Source organism: Ammospiza caudacuta, chromosome 5 (genome assembly GCF_027887145.1).
Source record: "Ammospiza caudacuta isolate bAmmCau1 chromosome 5, bAmmCau1.pri, whole genome shotgun sequence".
Classification (NCBI taxonomy): domain Eukaryota; kingdom Metazoa; phylum Chordata; class Aves; order Passeriformes; family Passerellidae; genus Ammospiza; species Ammospiza caudacuta.
Genome location: NC_080597.1, coordinates 40,270,401 through 40,297,723, shown reverse-complemented (window position 1 = coordinate 40,297,723; position 27,323 = coordinate 40,270,401). Strand labels below are relative to the sequence as shown.

General features: G+C 35.1%; 1 protein-coding gene across 1 annotated transcript in view; it reads left to right on the top strand.

Annotated features, from left to right (window-relative positions):
- The window catches only part of NAV3 (neuron navigator 3), a 251,512-nt gene that overhangs the window by 74,421 nt on the left and 149,768 nt on the right, over window positions 1-27,323 (top strand). Inside the window, exons 4-5 of the mRNA XM_058806115.1 lie at window positions 20,478-20,550; window positions 24,052-24,229. Of these exons, the coding sequence (XP_058662098.1) occupies window positions 20,478-20,550; window positions 24,052-24,229 (251 nt within the window). The remainder of the gene's footprint in view (window positions 1-20,477; window positions 20,551-24,051; window positions 24,230-27,323) is intronic.

The window sequence follows — 27,323 nt, the reverse complement described above, 5'->3', positions numbered from 1 at the left end:
AGAGTCTTGGTTATTTTTTGCCTTACAGTTATGCTTCCAAGGAGCAATATAGAACTTCTATTTTTTCATTATCTTGTTGAATCCCTTCAATGGAAAATAATCCCACATTAATTTTTATCTTTTCCTTGTATAGATTATTCCATAAGTCTATCAATTAAGGACATTTCATATCATCTTTGTTTAGAAAGTTATGGGTTTATCTGTAGATAAAATCCAAAGCTAATTCCTTTCTGCTTCTTTATAACTCATTTGTTTCTTTAATTTCTGTTTTAAGTTCCCCCATCATTAGAAAAAGTGAGATAGCTTTTTTTGGCAGAAAATACATTATAAAGCTTTTATCTAATTGTTCAGAGAGAAAGCATTCAGGGTTTGGGTTTTTTTCCTCCTGAGCAAATGATAAACATAATGGGAAATCTCCAGTGTTTCAGCTTTTAACATATCACATCAAACACACAGTAATCACACAAAACATACCAATTCAGTCCATGCTGGAGTAGTTGGAGAAAATGCAAAAGAATCAAAAGGTGCTGGACTGAAAATCCTTTAATGGTGAGATTTTCAGTTTTGTCCCTAGTGACTTTTTCAAAACTCATGTTTATTTTCTTTCCTCACATAGTTTACAGTGCTGTCAGTGGCATAAATGGTAAAATAAATTCAAAGTTGACAAAAACTTTTAGTTTGTTGCACTTCAAGTTCATTTTTCCTTCAGAGATCAATGCTGCCTTAGTAGGTGTTTTTTAGAATTAGCTCTCGCTACTTCCCACAAGAACTGTCTCTGCTGATACCCATCCCGGTACAAAAGCGTCTTTAATTTTTGTTGGCAGCAGGGGTTTTCTCATAGTTATGATAGTGCTGGAGAGACCTTTCTTATTAAAGAGTTTCCTAGTGTTGTTGTATGCACTTAATGAAGACGATTTTTTATGTTGTCAGTCGGATCTTTGGCACACTTTTCTACTAGTTTTTACAACTCAAGGTATGCATCAAAGGTAATTTTATGATTTAGAATGTAGATATGCTGCTGTCCTACAGAGAAAATTGAGTTCACTAATAATACATGTCTTGTTCCTCCTGGAAAACAGGGAGGAGAGAAAAGGTGTTGGAGATGTAGAACATTGCCATATTGATAAGAATCTTTACTAAAAAGCTTTAGTTATCAGAACTAGCACCAATTTTCAATTAGCAGCAGTATGTCTGATAAAAGTGGGAATTGGTGTGACTATGTTTAGAACTAACAAGATAATTTCTACAACACAGTTCTTGATTTCATTAATTATGCCTTCAAAAAGATGCTAAGTTTAGAATGTTTTGTAAAAAAAGACAGAAGAATGCCAAAAATTTTGCTTTATTGTATGAGACTGAAGAAAAGTTATGTTTGTTAGCAAGAGGAAGGTAACAGGAGTGGGTGAATCAGTCTCTGCTTAACCAGGGAGCTTTTTCTGTGACAGAGAAAGTTAAAGTGTCTGAAGCCTAAAGACAGACAAGAGTACTGTGTATATACTGGTAGACATTGCTTTGTAATTTATTGAGCTCGGTGTGCTCCGTAGTGTTCCTGTAGTCCCGCAGAAGCCCATGGTGGCTCTGCTTGTATGCTTGGGTTTTTCTCTGGAGGAGGACAAGGTTGGAAGAGGATGGGGTGCATGCAGATCTTTTCTTAACAAGGAGTCAGCCTGTGGACAGGATAAATGGGTGGAAACTCCAACTGCTAAATGTACCATGTGTCCTTCAAACTTCCTGTGACGCGGATGTGCTGGGCAGACAGTGTGGAATAGCGCCCATCCATGTCCATGAATGTCAATATCCAAGGATGACAACATCAGCATGATATTCTGTGTCTAATAATTGTTTGTGCAAAACAGGATCGTTGTGTATAAAGTAAGAATTGAGGTTTCTACTAAGGTTCATGAATTCCACGTGAAAATGTGTGGGGTATGGTTGTGTGTTTGAGGAACCGGAAGCCTGAAAATGTCATCCCTATGTTCGCTGTCAAGTGGGCACACATGTGAGCTCTTCCTGCCCTGCACAGTTTTAAACTGTATTAAGAATTTCCTGGCTTTGCTGGTGCAGTTGTTGGTGAGATTGGCTGTGTGGGTTCAAGATGTACTTTCTGTGCTTTTGAGCAGCTTCAGGTGAGCCTTCCATGCAAGCGTAACAGATTGAAATATATACAGAAATTTGGCTGGGTGAAGAAATACGGTCCCTTGGGAAACTGGGAATTAAATCTGAGTTCTGAAAACTAACCCCAGCTACTTTAATGTGTGGGCCAGTTTCTTCCTGCAGTGACACCTATATGACCCCTTTTGACGTCTGTATGACTCCCTTTTTTTTAAATTCAGACCATATTGTCTACACTTTTTGTGTACACTTTGTGTACACTTTTGTTCTACAACAATCCAGATTGTTGTCCAGCTGGGAATTTCATGAGGACACTGCCCTCGGTGTAGGTGAGCCTGTCCCCAAAATTAGCAAGCTCCCATCAATTGCATTTCTTCCTTGGACTTTTTAAGTGGTGGCAGAAGCATCATGATCCCCATTCCCTGGGAAAATTAGGTCATGGCAGTGCACAGCTTATATGTTCTTTGGTGTCCTGCCTCACAAGGATTTACTTACCTGTTAATTACACATTTCTGAATCCAACTCTTGTGGTTTGGCCTAGTTAAGTCTCATGCAATAAAAATTTTATGAGGGCAGCTGTGGGTTAAATACACATTAGAGCCACACTGGTGACAAACACTTCTCTTCACAGTCTGTTCTCTCCTGACTTGCAACACTGCGGCTCTATGTGGAAGAGCAGACAAGGCTGATACAGCTCCATTATGAAAGGATATAAGCAGATGTTTTTCTGTGAGGGAAATGACACTCCTCAACCTGATACATATTCAGATTTCCCATTTTCAAGTATATATTTTTGCTTAACTAGCTGTACTTTGTGAGTTTCTTCACTAGGTAGGTGATTTACATTAAACTTTTAACCTCTCTGGGATTCCTAGAACCCAAGGGCCCGATACTGTCATTGCCAGGAGCATGTCCTAACTAGCCTTCTGAAGATGCTTTCTTAGACAAGCCCTCTCATTTCCTAGGTAGGTTCAGGGTGTGATCTGCTTTTTAGGAGCTAATCCCATTCCCACATCCTTCCCCAGTGATTGTCCTCAGCTGTTTGAGGAAAGACTTTCTTGAGCATGTTTGACACATCCAGACCCTTGCAATCCACTGCTCAGTGTATAATGTACAAGATGGCTTCAGAGCATTTGTAACTTGTTTGGTGTTCAGTGAATACTGAAGTCAACTATCACTGGAGTCTCCCATATTCCAAGCTCTTGAATCATGAATGATGAGTGCAGGACAAAATTTTAGAAGCTGAACTTCTGGATTGGAGTTTCCTTGTTTATTTTAGACATCAACAAAGCCATTTTATAAACTTGTGTAAGCCTTGCAGGGGGCTCATGCATTTTTTATGTAATCCTCTGTGCCAGAGGATTAAATTTAAAAATTCTCTGGCAAAAAGCAATGCATGTAGACACAAGTGCAGTGAAAATATGCAAATAGATAATGCAAACTGAAAGATAGTTAAGGGAAGTAACTTCTTTACTAATCTTCATTAGTGTATACCTTAAAATTTTTTTTGTTTGTTTGCAGATGAAATTAACTTGACATAATGGCTAGAGTAAAAATGAAAATTAGTGTATCAGGACCAGATATATATATAACCTCAAAAGAAGAAAGATAAAGAGAATAATGAAAGTCTATATAAGAATACATTTTTGGAATTATTGTGACTATATGAATGGAGAAATTAAAGGAAAGAAAGAGAATGATTTCTCTAAGGGCAAGTTTAAAGGTGTTAACGATGGTTGAATCTCAAGGGTGTAGATGTTTGAATTTTTGGTTCAAGTTTTGTTGATATTAACACAGCCAGTTTCAGTAAGATGAGAGGCAAACTGGTTTAGCATAGAACTGGAAGAGGAGTGATTCCAAGTGCTTTTGTAAACAAACCCTAAAATTTCCAGGAACTGAAGAAATTTTAGAGAATATATAGATGGGATGACAGCTGGACAGACAGAGTAACAGATGCCTTTTTGTGGTAGACCAAGCATATTTTTACTCTGAGAGAACAAGGAAGCTGAGGAAAGGATGGAAGAACTGCTGGAAGTGTGAGATTAGTAGTGAATAAAGAATGGAACCCTTCATTCATCTTGCCTAAGGAATGTTGCTGTCTTAAAAAGGCAGGGGAGGAAAAGGCAACAAAATAATCTCCTTTTTTGATATTGCTTGATTCTCACTTCTTGTGAGACCTCTTTATTTTACACTGAAACAAGCAGTTCTCTTTACATTTAGAACATTACATTTGAGAACATTAAAAGGACCACAAGATTTATAACAATCCCTCTTCACAGAATAGGTCTGAGTTACTCACTGGTGTCAGCCACTGAGATTCATATTCCCCTGAGTCACTCACATTTGACTGTGTGAAGCCATAAAAGAAAATGCTGCAGGAACACATCCTGAGTGTTATTTTACTAGGCTAGAAGTACATTATTCATGAAGGATAAATCATGCGCTGTTATTAGCCTTTTGTTTATACTTATAAATCCCTTGTCTTATTACTGTGTAGAATCATAAGAGAATAACTCATCTAGATGTTAATGAAATAATCATGTAATGAAAAGTACATATATTATGATGAATACTCATACAGTCTCCAGGAAATCTACTGAGTCATTAGGTTATAGTTGAGTTTGCTTGGTTAGGACTGGAATTAGGGTTTTGCGCACTTTGCTTCTATAGACACTTCAGAAACACTAAAAGATCTTTCTGTTCCTTAAAGTCACCTGTTTTCCCTCAAACAGTGCCTTCCTCCTCCCTCTGCCCCCTGCAGTTCCTTGAAACTCAGCTCCCCTCAGTCTCAATCTGGAACATGCCACTCAAGCCCCTGAGATATGACCACCTCACCCATCTATCTCTTCTCCCCATCCCTCAGCTGAGTTTGTCAGGAATGTAAATCAATCAGAAACTTGACTTAAAATCTATTGGGAGGACACACAGAGATTAAATGCTGCAGTATGTTTGAAAACTAATGAGTGATGTACACTTTGAAGTATTTATTGTTTGAAGAGATGCAGTTTACAGTCTCCATTTCACCCACCTGTAATTAACTTTCCATGCTCTTCAATTTTTAGTTGGGCTTTTTTGGTGGTTATTTTTTCTTTTTTTTTTTCCCCTTCAAAAATGTCATGTGAACATTCCCTGGAGTTTTGGAATAGAACAAATATATATTTGCAATGCATATGCTTAGACAAAGAGGTGAGGAATAAATGGCCTTGAAGCCTCCAGTAATAGCAATACAATGAAAATTCTAAACATAAACATGCAGTTAAATACATCTACACAAATTGACTATGACATACATTCTAGAAAGCACCTGTGGTATAAGATATTAACAGATTTTTCCCAGATAGCAGCAGCAGATTACAGTAAATATGTCTGCTTCATGGTGGTGTATTTTTATCGTCTTCTATAGGGAGAGTATGTTATAAATACCAGGAATGTCTAGAATGTTTACTGGATTTAAAAATAGAGAAGAAAGTGTGTTATATTTAGCTGAACAGCAAAAATGCATATTTAAGCTGAACAAGAAAATAAACAATGTATCTGAAGTGGTTTTATTTTACAGTATAACCAAACAAGGCTTTCTGGTAATGTTGCGATTTTGTCAGCTTTCTAGATTTTTTCAAATGTCTGATTATTTTGGAACTGTGGCAAAATGCCAGTTCTCTTATAGTTATAGTTGAGGACTTCTATTTAAATATTTTCTAACCACCCCCACTTCTGCTTAGACTTTCATAATTTTGAGTGATGTATGTTATTTGGAGAAGGTTATTGTTCTGTGTCTGTAGAGCTTTGAGTTTCTGCAGAGAGGTAGATTTTTCACAAAAGAACATTTCTTAACATCGAGGTGAAGTACCCAGCCTTTTATTTATCCTTCTTCCTAAAATAATCTGCCACTGCCTCTCCTGACAGTGGAGAATTCTGAGGCTTGAGTAGCATGCAAGTCTCTTGAGAAACAATGTGACCGTGTGTTTTAATGGGTGGCTTGCACACATGGCCGTGCACCTCTGTAAAGGACCTTGTGCAGTTCTGATTGAACTCAATGATTTTACTCACTTTCAAAGGTATTTAAGTCTCTCTACCTCTCATTTTTGAATCAAAGTTTGTGGGAGTTTTTAAATTCTTGGAATTTCTGTATTATCTGGACCTCTGTGAGAGCATGAGATGGCCACTGTTCTACAGATTTACCAGAACTAACGTCTCTGTTCCTTAGGGTGAGTACAGATTAAATTTAGATTAGAGCTACTAGACAGATTTTGAGAATTAAGCATTCACATCTGCAAACAATAAATGAGGGCACATTTGCTCCTACAGCAGGTAGGAGTATCATCAGCTTTTACTTGGTTGGGCTGGGAAATGCAACTACTGGGAACATGGTTTAAAGGAGACACAGGAACTGTGCAACTGTCCATAAAATGCTGACTGTGGTCTAATGTGTAAAGCAGCAGAGGGTGCCAGAAAGCAACGAGTTGTGGCTTCCATAGTAATTAAAGGAATTAGCAATGTTAGGGTGGAACAGGGTTTGTATTGTGAGTTTACCTGCAGAAGGGAAGAAAGAAGACACCCTTCTTGTAATTTATACTACTTATATATGTTTAAAATTAAAATAAATACTATTCAACAAATGATCAAGCTTTTGGAGGTATTGTGTGGTTTATTATGCCTAGGTGACAGTACTGGGCTCTCCGTCATCTTTTAGCCACTCTACATACCTGGTATTTAAAACTTTGGTCTTACAGCAAAGAGTCTGCAAGACATGAGGCTAATAAAGTAACACAGAATGTCCTAGCAATCTAGTTGTTCATTACAGACTAATGTGGCAGCAAAAGTTATCCTTTCTTACTACATTTAAAATTATGACGTACATTGGAAAGTCTTGACACCCTCTCCCTGCTCTCCTGTTAGAAGGTAAAATATAAAAAATGTGTTGCCTTAAAAAGTTTGATTTTTCGACAGCATTGCATTAACTTCCAGAATACAATACAATTACAGTGTTAAAAAAGGAAGAGAAAGAATGAAAGTAGGTGCCTATTGAAACTACTGTGGTCTGTCCAGATGTATTTTCTCACTCTGCCCTTGATCTTTGCCGGAACAGAAGCTGCCTGCATCTGCTGCAGCTTAATGTGAACTGGTTTCATGGAAAGAATGCCAAATCTGCTTGATTTTACAGTGTCTTTTACATACTCACCATTTTGGAGTTCCTTGACTTCTATGCACACTAACACGCCTAACCTTGTGCTCTTATTTGCCATTAATTTTATTCCAAGAACAAACTCCTTTTTGAACCCTGCTGCAAATCCCTTCCGCTCACAGCCTCTCCCCAACGTGCTATTGCTGGCACATGTGACTGGCACACAGCAGTGGTCTATCAGGTCAATATTCCCTCTCTGAGCATGACAATGTGAGGAGTGACTTAAAAAGAACAATTGACCCTGGTATTTTTTTTCCTTCATTCTCCTCCTCTTATCCCAATATCTAAAACTACAGTGTTAGGGAGTTAGAATGTACTTCCTTGCCTGCTCTTTCAGTGTATATTTATGCACTACTGTTGTAATCACCATATTTTCCATGAAATGTCAAAATGAAACATCCTGTATTTGTCAATAAATGTCTCGTGTCCCCACAGCCATGGGACCAGATCAAGAGTAGTTATGGATTTCTCGCCATTGAAATAACTGCTCTGGCAGCCGTCTCCTGCTGTCAAGAGCCCATGGATCTGACCACTCTGAAGTGGCACCAGATAGCATGAGGCACCTGAAATTCGGAATTAGTAAAAATTTAGATAATTTTTGAACTGGACTTAAATACTGATGTTAATTCAAAATATAAACTTTATTACAGCTGGTGAGCCTATTATACACAATGCTGTTAAGGTACAGATGGGTAAATTGGCTTAAATTAACTGTAGGACAAGCAAGTTATCACAAAGACTGCTTATTTCAACAGCATTAACTAATCCTTTTTCATGTAAAGGCTTTTGATCAAGTGAATTAAAATATTAAGACAGTCTCCTTATATTTTAATGTAACTTGTCTGTTTAAATCCACTGTGACCTGAAACTTAATATATAAATAGTTAGAATACAGTACAACCATTTTTGTTTCAGCAGAAATAAATAGTATAAATATAAATACAGTAATTTATTTGGCAGCTATCTGATGTGCAGAAATTATTTAAAACACTCCTAGTCTGAGGAGTCTGCTGACCATATGATCAACAGATGACCACATAACATAAATCAGAGGTTTACTTATTTAGAGTTGAACTTATTTTAAGTCGGCCCAGTGTCTGGATATGTATTAGTCTGGGCAGGGTTCATTTTCAGCATCTATTTTCAGCGTCTGTCCAAGATTTCTTTTTTTCTTTTTTTTTTTTTTAGGCAAGGTTATCGTCAGTCTCACAAACTGATCACAAATATTTTTTGCTTTTTTGATTGTTTATATCAAATTAAAAGCATTTGTTTACCTATGCAGTTCCAAGCAACTCTTTTAGGTGGCATCCCGGATCAACACCAAACCTGCAAAGTTCTGAAAGGTGAATCTGAGTCTTCCTGAAAGTGAAATATATTTGTATTTTAGCTTGTAGCTTTTGGCAGTCTTTAATTCTACCACAATTTGATTATATTTTGTTTAGACTTGTATTGGCAGCTAATTAGAAGGTTGTTTGGATTATTCATACCTCTTGATTCTTCATTATTTCTTTGGAACTACAATGGGACTGTACAAATGGCTTTTTCCTCTAGGGGAAAAAAGCACCACAAGAATTTTCTTTTTCCCTTGGTTTCCATACTTAAGAACTGAGACCTATTTGCATGTAATAGTTCATGTCAATTATTTTTTTTCATAAATACTAGTTCATAGAGTTAGATATAGTCTTTTGTATTCTAACTGTACACATAACTAACTAACCAGCATCCCAGCCCTGTGAGCTGTTTTGCCTGTCACACAGATTTTCTCAGTAATTCTGCCCAATAACAACTTTAAATTAGGTGTTTGTTGTTTTTCTTTTGGTAAGAGCTCTTACTTAGTTCATGGACAGATCAGCAGTAACACTCCAGGGTAAACACATGTGCAAGGGTGTTTTCACAGTTCTTGTATATATAAAGCTTCTATTTAGATTTCTTGGCATAAACAGTTTTGAAATATTTAGATTGTTGCATCGTATGAATTACTGTATTTCAAGATATGTGCCCCCTCTAAAGTTCCTCTAAAATGCTTTTTTTTTTCTTTTCTTCAAGTAAAACTGGCAGTATTTTGGAACTTTAAAACACTTGGATGACTATTAAAAAAGTTGTTTCCTCCCACACTTTACACATTCACTTTACAGTTGGAAGTGATGTGACAACAAGCCCTAAGTGCTTGTTAAGGCTTCATTTTATAGGCTTGAGCACTTCTGATATTTCTCTTATAGCATTTGGCTGAGAAGTCAAGAAAAAAAATCTGACCCCGTTGAGCTTACAAGCAGATACCCACTGCCTTCTCTGGTTCCAGGTGCTTTTATTGTCCCTGACCAAGAATCTAGCCTCGAGATCTTGTGAAAATGTGGAAAATTCATACCATATTTATGAGAAAAGGGCAGAAATGAGCAAGCATGAAAGCTGTTTAGAAGCATGGCTTGAAAACATACACAATATGGCTTTATATTCCCATGTATGCTAAACATGGTTTGAAATGCAATGCTCAGGTACACTAGCAAAAGTGAAAGCTTGAATGTGAGTCTCTTGTATTATCCCTGTGGGTTTTAAAGCCATTGGTTTAATCTGAATGGTTTTAATAACCTGTGATGTCAATTCACCATCAGGTTTTCTTGTCTTTTTCTTTAGGGCTTAGATCAATTTGAGTAAGTAATATAAAAACTAAACATAGAGGAAAACTAGTAACCTATGTTCTCTAATTCATATCTTCCCAAGGAATTTAATTTCCAGCCAGAGGACTAGCCACATAACCTTAGTCCTACAGAAAAATCTAGGCTGTACTTTTAGAGGGTGCTTATAACAAGTACTTTTTATCCCTTTTCATTTGATGAGCTCAATGTTCTACGAATACTGTATGTTCCATAAATTCCATAACTATTCCCAGGGTAATATGAAAAAATATATCTAATTAAAAAAAACTTTGAATGTTTATAAAATCAGAAGGGCCAGATGGATAGGAGCAAACTGTTAGTGTCTCTCCTGCACAAGCTGTAGCATTATGACTTCTGGTGCAGTCAAGAGGGAGCATTCAGAAAGCACGCAACTGGATGGATTCCAGTTGCAAAGTTCAAGAGATGAAGTGAAATGCCTCATAGTTTACTTGTTTACTTATTTTTTAAAGGATTAATTCCGTTTCCGTTAATTGCTTGTACTGCCCTTTTTTCTGAAAGCTATTTTTTTTGAGTGAGCTGAATGAAGTTGCTATGCATTAAGTAGTGGTGAAGGAGAGAACTGGAATTCTTTCAAAGGTTTAATTAAATCTAATAAATGAAGACTCTGTTCTAGACTCTCTTTTGACCTAATGGAGAGAAGCTCCTCTGTTTCAAAGAAGCGTGCTTTTTCACACTGCACTCCATTTTTTTAGAAGTTGCCAAGTTTCATAAATATTTAGACACTGGTACCTTGCTGACTCAGAAGTGTTGCATAATTAAAAAAAAAAATGGTAAAAAGGCTCACTGGAGTAGAGCATTGCTTTAAGAAATACTGTGTTTAAACACACAGTTCTTTTTATCATTGCCTTAAAAAAGATTCTCCCTAAAGGGTACTCCCTAAAGGGTAGTATTTATCTTCAATTTTGTGTTCTTACTGCATGTATAAGGCTCTTTCATGGTAGTGGTGGCCTATAGAGATGAGTCCTGAAGTAGCAAGTTATTTGCAGACACTCAAAGAGAATTTTGCCCCGTCTTTTCTTTTGATGCATTCTGCTGTGCAGCCATACGCTTTCTAAGAAATTTGTGCAATGTATTGAAATACATCCATGGTTTTCTGAGTTCAAACCCAGCACTATATTCCAATCAAAAATCCAAAACTTTCTTCTCACAATTTCTGTTATGGTAGCGGAAAAGTATTTCAGAAATTGCCATTACTGGATTTTGTGCTTTACAATGTCTGCTGCAGGGACTACTGTATAAAAAGGGGAGAGCAGATGGGGAGAGACTACTGTATATGGGGAGAGCAAATGCAGACAAGACAAGAAACAGAAAGAAGAGTGAGTAAAAAAGCTCACACCATTATCACACCATTCTCTTGTGTGGTGTAGGTTTTTTGGTGTTTGTGAATAGAGCATTTTTTTTGTTTTACATGAAAATGACAGGCAGATACTTATAATGATCTGTTTGGCCATCTAAAAGTTATGATTAGGGTTGTTTTTTATTTAAATTATTCATTAACATGCTGATATGTACAGACAGAAGCAAACAAACTGTATTCTGTATTTGCCATTACAGAAATTATCTCACATTCACTCTGAGGTTTCCAAGCACCAAGTGAGGAGCTAGGTGAAAAATTTGCAGCACTTATTATTGCTTCGGTGTTCCTGACAGGGCTGACAGTAATTTATGCCAGAAGGGATCCAATTCCCACTGTACCATTTTCTTAAAAACAATACACACCCCAGCTTATGCTTTGACCTCACTAGTGACCTCATACATTCTTTTATCAGCAGGTCAGTACATATGTCTGTTGAATTCTCCAAGTACTTGAGAAGTGAATTTGTTTTCACGTTTCTGGTTTTACTGGTCATATTTCATGTTTGGACTGCATGTTGGAGGAATTTGATGTGCGTGTTTCTTAACATCTCTTGGAAAAGGAAGTGGAAGCTATTTCAGTTTTAAATAAGATTGTAATTTTTTCCTCAAAAAATAACTAATAATTAAATAACTCCTGTATCATTTCCTAAAAATTTTTGCCTGGGAGGCCTTCTACATACCAGTAGTTATTATTCTCTAAGGTAAAATTCTCCCCAGATGCCTTCAGTAAATCAGTTTTTAATTTTCATATATGGTCTCTTATTACAAAGTCAATGCTTAGTTTGGAACAGTTTTCTGGAATGAAGCTACATGGTTCAATGATAGATACTTTTATTAAGGGCTCCTTAAAGTATTCTATTGCAAATAATGAGGAGTTTGCTACAAAAGAGTTAAGCTGAATGTGTCTGTATGTCAGTGTATTCTGCTTAACCCGTGCCATAATTTTGATAGAAATGTGGAATGTGCCTTAATCTAGGCCATGTGCAACAGCAAGTCAGCAGAATGCATGAAACATCTCCCAGCAGGACTTTTAACACCTGTTTTGTCTGGTTGGGTTTTCTAATATACACCACCCATGGAAACTTGACATTACCTTCCAGTGTAGTCACAAGAAGTTAATCCAGTCAGCTGCTATGGCAGGAGCTTATAGGAAATAAACGACCAGAAAATAAATGACATGATTTTTGAGAGCTTGTTTATCTCCCAGTTTTCCCTTTCTTCAAATTTCCCTATTTCTACAAGGGAAACTGAGAATTCATGGCAAATTTCACTCAGTCTCAGCAGTCTGTGGCCAAGGGAACTGTGTAACATGCAGCCTGCCATACAAGCATCTTCCACAAGAACTGCAAATTTAAAACCAAGCAGCTTCCTCAGAAGAGTCATTATAAGTTTTGCATTACTCTGGGCCACATTTCTTTCCATTGCATTTACTTTCAGATTTGGAAGAATTTGTGTGTATTCTCTGCTATTCCAAGTGTCCTTATTATGTAGTATTAGTAAAAAAAAAATTATTACATAATAATACTTTGTACACTTTCTTCACAAGGAATCTTGGTGGAAATATACAACTTTTAGACAGACTTGCTTAAAATTGGGAATCTGTAATTAATTTAGTATGAACACATTTCTATGTTAATAAGGACATACAACTATGAATATGCAAGAGACAAGAAAGCAGATCTCTTTCTGTCACTTGTGTTTAAACTAGTTTAAACTGCACTATATATATAAAAATAATTAGCTTGCTCGTGATAGTTTCATTATAATACTTGCAAAATGAGCCCATATGAGTCTATTTCACATTGTTCCCTTTGAAACTCTACTCTTAAATTTGAAAAAGAATCTTTCTTTTCGAATACCTATGAATCAGCTGTTGGGGATAACATACAATATTACAGTGTAGTGAAAATGGTGCGATGATTTTGCAAGTAAAATTTCTTGATAGCTTTTCACAGAAAGCAGGTAAATCAACAACAGTGTCAAATGGAAGGGAGTACATGGCGTTGAAGGTGTTTCTTATAATGATTGAGGTTATTGATTGTTACTTTTACAAATAATTGAAATAAATCTTACCATGTATTATAATAAATAAATCATAATTGCATACCTCTTATGGATTAGCTACATTTTATCCCACAGGACATGTACAATTAAAAAGGCATTAGGTTTTTTTTCATATTTTAATTGTATTACCAGTTGCACATTTTTCTAAAGAGATGAGCAGAATTTCAGATGTGCTGAACCATCTGTTTTATAGTGAAAAACAGGGAACTCTCACTATTGAATATTCTTTATGCAATAATTTAAGAATCACATTGACTCCCAAACAGTGTTGAATATGCAGCATTTGAAGCATGGATAGGCAGGTGGATAAGGAAGTAATCCATTTTTGTATACCAGTTTTAATCTGGATGGTGCTTTTGAGCTCTTCAGTTGGATCTCTTCAGAATAAGTCAGCTATCAAAAATGTATTTCTGCACCCAATACTCAGCTTTAAAAAATCATAGTGTATACAGATATGTATAAAGCAAGCATGCTCATAAGTAGTGAGCAATGTATTCCCTTATCACTGAAATGGAGCAAGTTCTTGACTTGCTTAGTGTTTATTTTTTGCTGAAGGAAGTATTTGACATATGTCCATTTCTACATAGTTTAAAAAAGCTAAATGTGCACTTATGAAGTCAGGTTTATCAAGCCTGGTTTTGTTAAATAATCTGAGTGATAAAACCGAGGTTAAAACCATGGCACTATAGAACAGCGAATATTTTCTGTTTCTCTATCTCGTAACTTTTTAGCTCTTTGTTTTAAAGACTGGCAGAATATAAACACAAACTAGTGAAACCAGCTGGGAAGAAAACCCATAAGGAACAAAATTACAAAGCAAACCAAAAATCTGGGTGTTTCCCACACAACAAGTGAATTGTCAACAGGTCACAATGTGTGCAATGGATGAGTCATTTAAGAACAGAAAGTGAAATAAACTTGTCCTTTTAAATCTCTGAGAACACCTATGGGCATAGCAGGTTGTGAAAGTTTATATATTTGGCCAAAGAATAGTCTTAGGTAGTGTGTGTATGAGGATTAACCATGTATTTGTGAGAGTGTATGTGACCAATTCTCTTACTGCTATTAGACATAGGAAAATCAGAGTTTAGGCCATTTCCAACTTGAAATACTTCTCAGTGTCTCCCCAGAGCATTCTGTATAGCTAAATCTATATGGAAAGTTTAGTTCTCTTACCAACTCCAACATGTGCATCAAAAATGATTTTATTTACTCATGAAGATGTCTCAGTTGCTTGCCTGAACCTCTGCTTATTCTAGAGCCTGCAATTGAGACCAGTTCACTGGCACTTAACCTACTGAGTAAGCAACCAGATCTCAAAAGCTTGTGCATCTCCTTACATGGCTGATTCCTGTTAAAATCAGACAAATAGTATCTGCTTTTACATTCTTTAAATGTTAATAATTTTATGCGACATGTGAATTGTAAATATTTAGAGTCCAGATTACTAGCTGTGAGGCCTGAATTTTATTTGATTTTGATTCTGCTAGTGCTCCAGGACTTGAAAGAGGAGGAGATGTGTAACAACAATAATATATTTTCTAATTCTGCATTCATTTAAATCCTCCATAAAATTTATTAGTGATGAATATCCATGCAAGAGAAAGATTCAAATGTATGTTTCTCAGTTCAGGTAAATACTCTGGGGACATTTAGGAAGAAACATGCTGGTAAAGTGTGTTTTAAATACAGTTATCGTGACACATACTATCTTGTATCATAATACCAATCTCAAAGAGTACTATTTAGTATTTGCAATTAAAAAGAAAAAAAAAAGCAACAAATACTGAAGAGTTTTGTGGCGTTTCTGTTCTTTGGAAAGTGAGTATGAATGTGATTCACTGGATTTCTGTGGAATATTATTTGTATGGATGTCCTTAATCAACCGTCAGCAACATTACAAAACTTCTACAGGGAAAATCCTTTGCCAAATTTTATCTGGGAACTGGGTCACGAATCAGAATGTCAAAACACACACATGGAACTGTGGAAGATAGCGCTGAATGAAGTGCTAACAGAAATAATTGTTTTACTTTTGCTGCCAAAATAATTATGAGCATTTAAGAGCTTGTATGTATAGAAACTCTATGTGGTTATAATAATTTGTTGTTTTTATAAAGGTATCTCATTCTTCAGGAAGAATCCAGCTCAAAGTAGGCGAACAGTAACTAACTTGTGTGGCTATGTGTTCTTGTAAACTATATTGTCATAAAATTAATAAGAGGGGTTTAGTCAAAGCAAGATATTTTTGAGCTTCTTATACACACAGAGAAACATAATGCTATGTTATTAATAATTACATGTCTTATGAGCGTCCCACAATTAAATTTATTTTTGCATGTGAAGAAAGTGTCTTTCAGACAAAGGAGATGAAAAGCAATCTTGGCAACAGCAAAAATAATAGGAATAAATAGACATATTCTATGTGTTAAGTCACTGGTGAGTACATCCCACAAATGAGCTCTTCCTGTAAATCAGCTGTGTACTAAGTACTACTACTATGCAAGTCCCTCAGTCTGATTTAGTGATTTATTTCTGACGATAAATTTCAAATAGCTTTTCCTCAAAAGCAGGTTACCCACAACTATGCAATATCATATGTGTAAACATATTTCAATATATCTTCTTTGCATGCTACCTAATCTATTAATATTATCAGAGCTGTGACAACATTTCTGTTTATTTCTACATCTTCATATGAACTTTATCCCCTTACATACCTGTGCAAAAAAAATATATTGGAGATTGCTAGTATTTATGGTGTTAGGTGTCCCAGATGCTTTTTTCATGACGCTATGTGTATGAATACTATCAAAAAGGATCAGATTTATGAAGAAAGCTTAATATATTGTAAGCATAACCTTTTAGGCCTTAATAAAAAAGCATCAAATGGTTATCTACCTGATGATGCCCACAAATTAATTCCTAAATTATCGTCATCTTTGCCAAGTGTATCTTTACCCACAATGCTGGAGATACATTTCAGAATTTGACATAATATCCTTGAGTTTTGATAAGGAGGTGATTAGGTTTCCAAATTAGGGTTTTGTTACCTCTGGAAAGCAATTTCATGTAGTGTTGATTGAATAGCTAAGTGGCAAATGTCTATATGGCAATGAAGGTTTATTATATTATTAATTATTTAAGCTATTTATAGTTGTTAAAGTTTTTAGTATTTAAGTCCTGCTATTCAGTGTGCTGCATTTATTTCATGCTTTTGAATCTTTAATATAAAATAAGAGTCTTGGAAAAAAAAATAAATCAGGGATTGACAGGGGTGGAGAACTTTATCATCAGCAACAGTCTTGGCAGTTTGTACCTGTACAAACAAATTTGCAAATTTGAGACTCTTCTCTGTTGTGACTTGTAAAATTTGGAGTCAAACTGTATATCCTGAATTCTGTAATGTAATGAGCGATATCATCTGCTACAGTACCTTGTAGTTCTCATGATACAGCTCACTACAATGATAAACATAATCTCTGCTATAAACTAGTTCTTTTTGCAAGCAAAATTCACTACAGAATTGTGGTCATATGTAAGGTACAAAATTTGTCTGGTGTCTGTGTTGTGTTACACCACAAAATCTTCAGCCACTGATATATGAGCAGCACAATTCTACACACACAGTGTCAGCTCTAGGAGGAGTTTACCCCAGTGAATAACTACTTATATAAACACGGGCTTCAGGAATTCATACCACTCTTGATTGAAACAGTACTGAGGAATGGAAGCTGCTTGAAATCTCTTGGAACTTTTGTAATTGCAAAATTACTCTCATCTGTGAGTGAGTTTGAAGAAAAAGTGTTTGGGGCTGCTTGGGTTTGAGTTCAAAGAATAACTGTGGTTTGCCAGGGCAAGAAGTAGGTAATTAAAGCAATATTTGGAGACACACTGAGAGCTTCAAAATGGGACAATTTTAAGGCTAACATTTTCTAGACTGGAGTGGAAAGAAAGTGAACATAACCCAAAAACATATTAATGCATGTCTCATTGAATCCTCTAAGAGTTTCTGAGAGTTGTACAGTAACTGCAGTTATTATGAGAGAACTGACTGTAAGAGTTGTTTTCTGACATTTTCAGGGTATTATGGGCCTGTGAGTTGCCACACCAAACTTACTCAATTCACAAGTCAAAACAAGACTTTATTATAAAGCTAACAGTGCAACCCCAGTCTATTGTCTGAAAGTTGGCCACTGCTATTGCTTCATACACCCCTACCAAAGGGGTGACTTTGGACTCAGGGCTTCTGTTACACTTCTCTTGGTGAACTCTGATGCCAAACAGAATTTGCTTTGTAGTTCTGCAGCCTACTGAGTAATTGGTGTTAGTGGTAATGATTCATTTTTTCTGAGTTTAAGAGACACATGCTGTAAAAGTAAGCATGTGACTTAACCAGGTGCTGTTTCTATAGGGTATTATTCACTAAATGTATGTGAAGGTTTAGGTAGTAGGCTTATTATTTACTATTATTCAGTATTGCAGATAGATATTGAGATGTTTCCACATTAGGGCTTAAATATTCTCCTGTTAACTCTTCTTATATTTGTGGTTTCCTGAACTGCTGCAGAGGGGTCGTGCCCATTATCAAAAATTACTTTATTAAACTAGAATATGTGTTAGAAAATATTGTTCCAGTTATTATGCTACTGGTGTACTGTACTGATTTTTCTTTATTTATTTTTCTTTTTTCCCCCTCCCTTTGACTTCTAGTGCTTACAGAGCTGAATTTCCCATCTTTGAAGTAATTGATACTGCATTATGGTTGATTTGAAAGTCCAAAGACACAATGAGTTATGCAGCTAATAGCCCACCAAATCTTCATTTCTTTTCAGTTTTTCACAGCTTAGATTTTTCCATTCAAAGTTTTTTCTTACATAGTTGACACTGTTTAAAGGTTGAGAAGAAATATTCTCTTCACGTGCACAATTTTCTCAACGGATTCAGGGGTTTGGTTGGAAGTCAGCACTGAGCCAGCCCAGTGCCTTGCCACTGCCACCAGGAATGGCACCATCCACCTTGTCCCTCCTTCCCACCTCCCCTTTCCTCTCCCAAGCCACACTTTACTCAGGCTGGGACACGCCCTCCCTGCTGCTGGCTCCTGCACTTCTCTGCCTGCACGGGAAACTGGAATGACTGAAATCCCTTTGCCTTTTTGCTGGGTGAGTTCTCTGCACGGAGCCAGCTCCGGGTGCGCTCAGAGAAGTGCTGAAGCCCAGCAGCAGCAGGGCCCTCACACCTGGGAGGAAGAGGAGGTGAGGAAGAACCAGATCTTCCTATTTTAGCTGCAGCCAACTTGCAACTGATTTAGTTATGTCATGTCTCTATGTATTAACAGAATTAGGTAATTTGGCGTTTCTTCATTGTGTAAAACTACATAAACATTTAAGAAAATGCCAGTTAATGCCTGGATTGCTGCCGTGACTGTGCTGGGCAAGAGCTGGAGTAATCCCATTGATTTTAGGGTGATTATTCCACATTCTAAGCTGTGAAAATTGGTGACACCATTAAACTGATTTATGAAAGCTTTATGGTAGACCCCAATTTTTTTAGTAAATTTCATTAGTTTAACTGCAGACTTTGAGTTTTGGTTTTCCTCTGTAATTGACTCAGTAAAAATATTGTTTATCATGCCCTTGTAATCAAGGTTTGAAAAGACTTCTAAAAATGTGTTTAGTAGTGTATTAACCTTTATTGTCCTTGAAGAGCAGATCTGAATATTTTTCAATATTTATAAATTTATACATTTATACCCATGGATCAAGACAGTCTGTAGACTCATAATACATATTGCTAGGGTCAGTAGTAAAAAGAATATTTAAATCCTTTTAGCTACTACCATTTCCAGAAAACAATGGCAGAATCCAATGTAGAAAGATGACAGTAGTCAAAGACTTTCCTAGGTGAGAAAAGATACTGCCAAGGATCAAGTAGCTTTCTTTCAAGGAGTGAATTTACCCCTTATGTTTTGATGGTTGAAAACAATTGACATGAGACTTTGTAAAATGTGTAAACATTCAAATAAAATAACTGCATGGACTTGAGCTACTGCAGTTTTATGTTTTTAGTGTTGAATATTCTTTGCTTTATTTTTAATGTTCTCCAATGATAATGCCATTTAAAATATATTGTTCAAATTTTGTTTTATTTTTGTGGTCCTAATTGCCTTGAAATAAATGAATCAACCTAAAATAGTATTTTAAAATCAAACTTGTTAAAGCCACTTGAAACAAAACTTCTCTCTGTACCTATTGTTTCTGTTTTCATAGCAGTGTATTTATAGACAAAGATAGTAATTTTTATGTTTATAGCTGATTATTCCTTCAGAGGTCCCGGAAGGACTGGGGTAATCAGCTCAGGATGGTGACTTGAGAACATTTTGGAGCACCCCATCTCCATCATGTATTAGAAATAGATGCATGAAAGCAGTCTAATTCTGTTATTATTCATTTTAGAAGCAGAAGTTTTATCCTTTTATTGATCTACATTTAGGCTACATTTTTGTACCTAAAGCTCTCTGTGGTAGCTGTAGATTTCTTATAAATCACCAAGAGAAGCCAGCACCATGTTCTTTACTAAGCAAAAACTCTTCTGAGGAAAGAAATTAGAGGAACAACCACTAAAGAGAGTGATATCATTTCCGCAGAATCCCACATCATCCCAAGCAAGTACCTTTGCTTACACTGTTTTTGCTTACATTTTTTAGTAAACTCAGCTGCTCACATCTCCAGATATATATTCAGTGTCCAATTCTCTATGAGTGCTTTCACTGCTGCTTGTTTATAGCATACAAAATCCAGTTTTATGTTAACTAGGTGGGTTGCTGAGTTGCCAGCATGCCATTCTGGATTGGGCATTTGTGAATTGTTTTAAGCACCAAAGCGGACAATGAAAGCTTTATCTGGATTCCCCAATTAGCAGTAATCATTCTTGCTAAACTTTGATAAAGAGCTGTAGTATGCAATGAATGTAAAGTATTCATTCCTGAGCAGTTTTTTTTGGTTGTTTTTTTTTTTTTCCCTTCTCCCAACATTTCTGTGTTTTGTAAAATAGTCTTATCCTGCTTGTTATTTCTATTCATGTTGCAGATTGAGAATGTTGATGTCTGCCTTAGCTTTCTGGCAGCCAGAGGCGTAAATGTCCAAGGTCTTTCTGCAGAAGGTAAGAGAAACAAATCATCAGAACAAATAACAAGATTTTCTTCTGAAAACTGAATTTCTTAACACAAATCACTTGCACCTAAATACCAAGCTCCAACTGTCTTGAACAGCATGCAGATATAGATTAATGATAACAAGTGAGAGTTTCCTTTTAATTTTCCCTTGAAATTGAACCAAGAAATGCAATGTTTATGAATCTTGAGACAATGTTTTAAAGCAATATTTTTTCAATGGTATTAATCTTTTAATGTTAGCTCCACAATATTAGATAGGCACAGAACTTCCTGAGCATACTTTTTTTTTAAAATTTTTCATATATTTGATTCAAAATAGCAAACAAGAACGTAAGAATCCTGCTCAGTTAAATAAACCCCAGGAAGACTATTTGTTTCAGCAAATTTATTATTAGTAGTAATGCTGTCCAGATGAGTCTGAAAATTATAGTATTCCTTTGATGTCTCTTATTAAGTCAGAGTGAATGGTTTTGCTGCTTCAGTTATTCTGCTGTGTTAGTCACCTTAAATGATTGCCTAATGTGGTTGCAACTAAATTAATAAATATAATAAATAAAAACCATTAAAAATACCAGTTGTCTTAATAATTACATAATATTGCCTTGTTCTTCATGTAAGGGGCAAGTGAATTAATAAAATGTACATGTCTTTGTCATGTAGCAAATTAAGCAGTTCTGCAAGGTGTGGCACTGAAGGTAACAGGTCCAGAGATGCATCCCTGTACTTTTATTTTGCTTGTAGCATAACTAAAAGCTGGAAGGAATTTTTTTTTTCCAGAGATGCTAATTTCAGTTGAATTCTAGAAGATGCATAGAGAAGAAAATTGGAATGCTAACCACTATTTGATTGTGAAATTAACTCAGAATTACTATCTTTCACCATCTGAACCTATCTAGGATTTTACACATGCAACACAGACATGATGTGTACTATCTATTCACCTTGATTGTCAAATTGAAAATTTATTATTAATTTATTTTATGAGGATACTCATTATTCTCATACTCATCAATATATCATGACATGGTACATGACATATTTTCTGTACTTTTTAAAATCAGAATCTGCATTCTGCAATGCCTTTATTCCTACCTTTGTTTTACTTTGGAAAATAATTGTAATAGGATATATGCTTCAATTGTGTAGTTTTAAGTTCATATGCTACTAAAAGCAATAGTACTACATAGAACTAAGTGCAAGGACTAGGATTTAAAATGCTCTTTATTCTTAAAAACCAAATTTTAATGTTTAGTGCTGAAGTAAAATTAAAATTAATTCTGCTGTTACACAATTGGTCATGAATCTGAAGTAAATCCACTACTACCTTCATAATGATATTCTTCAAAGTCCTGCAGAGGTGTGATCTCCTTAAATATACCATTTTTACTGTGTATAATCCTGAATATGACAATTTTTAGGGGGAGAAGAAGTTGAGTTTCTTGTAATAAGATTTGGTAAATTTTTCTTGTTACTAGTGGGTAATTTATTAATGACCACAGAGGTTGCAGAAAAATAAACCATTAGCTTAGCAGGTTTTGAAGATTTCACAGCCATTTTATGACCTCATTTTGACAGTTGAACAAAGAGGTCTAAAAAAATAGTAATTTTCAAATCTTGGCTACCAAATCTTGGCTACCAAATCTCTGCTTGAGAACCCAGTTGATAAATAATTATCCAGTTGCTACAAAGAATATCTTCTCATTTTCCAAGTATATGTTTAGTACACATGAGAAGTTTCTGGATTGTTTGATTGTGAGAAATATTCTAACTTTAACTCTGTTAAAATTAGGAAAGAAAAAGTTACTGATAGCATGCTTCCCTAAAGATAGTAACAAATATATTAACACAAAAAGAGCAAAATTTTAAGATTGAAAAATACTGAGTGGGATTTACTAAAGGAATCTTCTGAGCATCAAGTCATGCAAAATGTTAAGAGTAAATAAACTGGTGTCACATACTGGGAGTCTTCTCAAAACAGAGCCACTTAAAATGGATAGTTACATGGTTTTTTGGGGGTGTTTTTGGGATAATTTTAAATACAAATTTTCTGTATTCCTTGACAGTGATCTTCCTTGAGACCAACATGACTGCAAAAGTCATATTGCCTAAAAAGTTTACTTGTTCTGGGAAAGTTGTACATATCTCTCATGCTCTGATTGCTAATCAAAGATCCTGCAGCATCTTCACAGAGGAGATGAATAAGTCTGGCTGCTTAGAACAAATTCACATTCTGATAAGTATATTTCAGTGTCCAGGATTAGGTTTGATTTTGAAGAACATGTTGTGAGCATAAAAGCTCCAGTGTTCACTGCCTTAGTATATGTATTAACATTTCACCTAATCCTATTGAAAAAAAATTAATTTGGTTTAAGAGACATGAAAATGACAGTAACTTTGTATAAATTCAACTTGAAAATTTCCCTGGGAAAGCTGTGCAGCACACACAGCTCAGTATTTTGATTTGCAGGGAAGGCAGAAAGGTTGTGGCATTGCATGACAGGTTGCAAGTCTATAGGTCTAATAAAAACCTTTCCCAAGATGGTCAGTGCCAAAGAAAATTAATAAAGAAGTTATGAACAGACCTACATGCTGCAGATAATTTCATTAAAGTCTTCTGAGGTTTCTTTTTGTCACTGGAATCCTTTATCAGAAAAGAGTAACAGCATCCTTGTAAAATCTTCATCTCAGGCTGGGAAAAAGCTAAAAATGTAATGGGAGTCATATGGATGTAACTGGGGTTCACCAGAATTATATTCAGGTAGCTGTTTAGCCTCGTCAAAGCTGCAATTTTTGTCTTCATTATCAGTAATAGCAGTATAAAATAAAAAGCTATAAAATCATGTCATTTGAAAGTTCAAAGATGTAATCATGAGCATTACAGTTGCCTTTTTAAAAAACAACCTTCCGTTTATTTTCTTCTCTCATGTTTCCTGCACACCTCTGTATGAATGGATAGGTGCTCACTGACAATAACCATAACCATAATACAGTCTTTTTGATTTTTCCAGAACTCGCTGTTTATTACCAATGTGCGCAGAATTTGCTCCAAAAGCAAAAAGAGTAATTTAAAGTCATGAGGTTTGAAGGGATGTATATTTAAGACTAGAAAGAATTCAGATTTTTTCTTAATGGGCTGTTCCTTAATTAGAATATTTGTACTTAGTTGGGACAGGACATTTCAGAATTGTGTCTTACTTAAGGTTGGATATACTCTTGTTTATGACCATGCAAATGTCTCATGATGAAGGCATTGTAGAGATAGTTGTTTATTGCAACACTGACACATAAAACCCCAAAAATTATAATAAAAAATATACTATCAGTGACACCTAAAATGTCTCTGATATTACAGGTAAATTAAGAGATATAAGACATAAACATGTATAGCTATAGGTATGTACAGACATACTTTAGTATGGGTTTTACAAAACTGAAGTCTAAAACCAAAGTGTTTTCACTTCCTTTTCTCTTTTGTTTTTTTTTAATAGAAATAAGGAATGGAAATTTGAAAGCCATCTTAGGGCTGTTTTTCAGTTTGTCTCGGTACAAACAGCAGCAACATCATCAGCAACAGTACTACCAGTCTTTGGTGGAGCTACAACAACAAGTCCCTTCAACTCCAGCTGAAATCAGCCAGTCCAAAACACACCAAGATATGCAGTCAAGGTAGGTTAAAAAGTTATTTTTCTCAAGTCTAAAAGCTTTTTATTTTTCTGTTCAAAAAGACAATTTTTTTTTTAATAGGCTTTTAAATTATTTTTTAGCTATTTACACAGTGGCTTCTATGTGTTTTTTGATAGTAAGCCCAGATTTCTTGGTAGTAAAGTTAGAGTAAGTGCAGAGAACAATACAAATTAGTTTTAGTTCCAATTTTAGTTAATTGTTAGCCTTTCTTTGACTTTATTATTGATTTTTCTGCGCATTGCACAATAAGAGGCTGCTATCTCTGCATGTGGTCAGTATACTGGTTATTTTCATGTTTTCTTCACATTTCCAGTTCCACTTGCAAATGAAAAATTTCCAATAATCAACAAAACAGACGGGGAAAAGGCATAATTAATACTTTCATTTCTTATAAACTCTTTTTATCTCCACACACTCTGGTTTTTGAGGGCCTAATTCTATTCCAATGTTTTGTACAAGGGAGAAGAAATAGCCTAAATCTAGTTGGTTTTTTTTAAGTGGGCAGTTTTTATTCAGTTTTAAGGAAACAAAGCACTCATTGCTAACCAATAATTGCTGAATTACATTGCTTTCAGACTGTACCTGAAAACATATTTTTAGAAGGTAGTTGCTTGAAGGCCAGTATAGAAGAAGGAGTTTGAAACAGAAATATCTGTTTAAATAGAAAGAATATTAACAATGTATATTTTATTGGGGAAATTTAAAAAAAGTCAACTGTAGATCATCATGAAGAGTTTTGTCTGTTGCTTTGTTGTGTTCAGTACTTGTTCAGTTTTTTATATCCTTGTTCAAAAGATTTTTGTGGACTTACTGAACAAATGTATGTTGAGATTGTGGTAACTCAATGATCTAGATTGGATTAAAACTATCAGAATTATATATTGATTGATATATAAATTACACTTTCACGTATATAATAAACATATTTCTTCTTAAATGGACGAAGCTTTAACACTTCAGTCTTATATAAATCTGTATCTTGGAACTAGAAATGTTTTAAAAATATGCTTTGGAGGGACATGTTGCTTATAGCATGTTAATTACCGCATTTGATGCAAAAATTAAGATACATGTGTTTGGCTGGGGCATTATGAAGTGAAATGCTTTTATTTTCTCTGCTGCTGAAAATTAATGTCTTTGAAGGTTTTTCCTGTGAACTATACTATTAACGTGTAATCTAGGAAATTATAGTCGGGTCCTACAAGAGTCTGACCATTCACAACATTTTCCAAAGCTGAATTTCTACTTTATGGAGGATATTTAATACTGCATAAGAGACAATAACATCTTGTTATATAAGGAAATAAGTGTTCACAGATTTAATCACAGGAATTAAGAGCTTAGCCAGCTTCCTATAAATACCTTTGGTTACTGTTTTTTGTTTTTAATTTAGTGAAAGAACTGAAACATTTCCTGATTTTATGATTTATCCATGGTGAATTTTTAATAACAAAAAAGAAATTACAGTGTTCTTTGTACATCATGACTGTTGCAAGAGTTTGTCCAAAAGAGCCTGGATAAAGCAGGTTATTTACTATTTGGATGATGGTGATTCCACATGGTAGGCAAAGAGGTGTTGAATCTTTTATTAAGCTTTCCATTATAATTCCCTGAGATCTCCTGGTACTTCTGCACTTTTTTATTCTTTTCTATTTTGCTATGTTAAAACATGCCTCATTAAGAAGAAGAGAAATTCTTCCATGTCCCAGATTCTCCACATTTATGATTTTGTAGAGGCATATAAGGCTGGTGTAAAAAAATTCCAACTTTCATCAGTGTGCTTTAAACTCCACTGTAATCTAGGAGTTTAAAATAATTTAATTCTTTGATTAATTTAAGAAGAAGAGAAATTATTCCATGTCCCAGATTCTCCACATTTACAATTTTGTAGTGGCATCTAAGGCTGGTGTAAAAAAATTTCAACTTTCATCAGTGTTCTGTAAACTCCCTGTAATCTAGGAGTTTCAAATAATTTAATTCTTTGATTAATTTATGTTCATAGCTACGTTTCAGATGTAAAATATTTCTATGCAAAAAATTACCAGACCAAGATTGATGACATCTTTCTTATTTCTTATCTGTAAACTGAAAGCAAAATTTTTTCTGTTTGCTTTCACATACAGAGAAGTTTGATGCTTGTTAATACAAAGTCTGTATTGCCTGAGGGAATATGGTTTCTTCTATCCATACATTTTTCATTTCAGTCTTTAAGAATAAAAAAAGATGCCTACCAAAATCTTTTTCCTATATGAAAATTTTCTGTCATCTACTATAAATTTAAGTACATCTAATATTATGAGCTCCTAAGCAAAAGAAGGAGCCCTGCTTAGAAACAAACAAAAATACAATTTTTCTTAATACTGATTTTCTTTTTTTTATTTGTCAAATTTTGAAGTAATATAAGTAAATTAGCATAAAATAATATTTCCCTTCCTAAGAAAAATGACTACATGTGAAAACAAGTTTTCCACTAATGGATGGGCATATATAAACATCTACTGATGGGAATTCTCTCTGGTGGATTTAACAACACTTCTTTTCATAGCAGCCATTTATTTCAAGTAATTATTTCCCAATAAAATAAATAATTTGAAATAGTATTTAAAAATATTTACCAAACACATTTCTAGTTTAAAGATGCTAATGAGTAAATAAAAGCTTCTTTTTAGAAAGAAGCCAAAATATGAATTGAAAAAGAAAAAATTACTTTGGTGAGATCTATCTTGCCTCTTGCCCACTCTTTGCTGTCTGAAATGTGGGCAGGTCGCTTACATGATTCCTCAAACTGATTTCTATGATTGGTTTCATGTCAGGTGTCTCAGCTGTGTATATTACAAATGTCACAACATAACTGAGCTGGGGGAAGCTCATGGTTTAGGAGGTCCTTAGGAACTCACATGGCTGCTCTACCGGACACTTGAGATCTTTAGATCTTTTTGGCAAAAAGTAGTTTCATACAGATACTGAAACCTACACATTTTGCTGTATGGAGAATTTTGGAAAGTGATAAGATTTGAAGTGTATATTAATGTACATTCTGCACACTGTCCATATGAAATTAACTCAATAGATAATC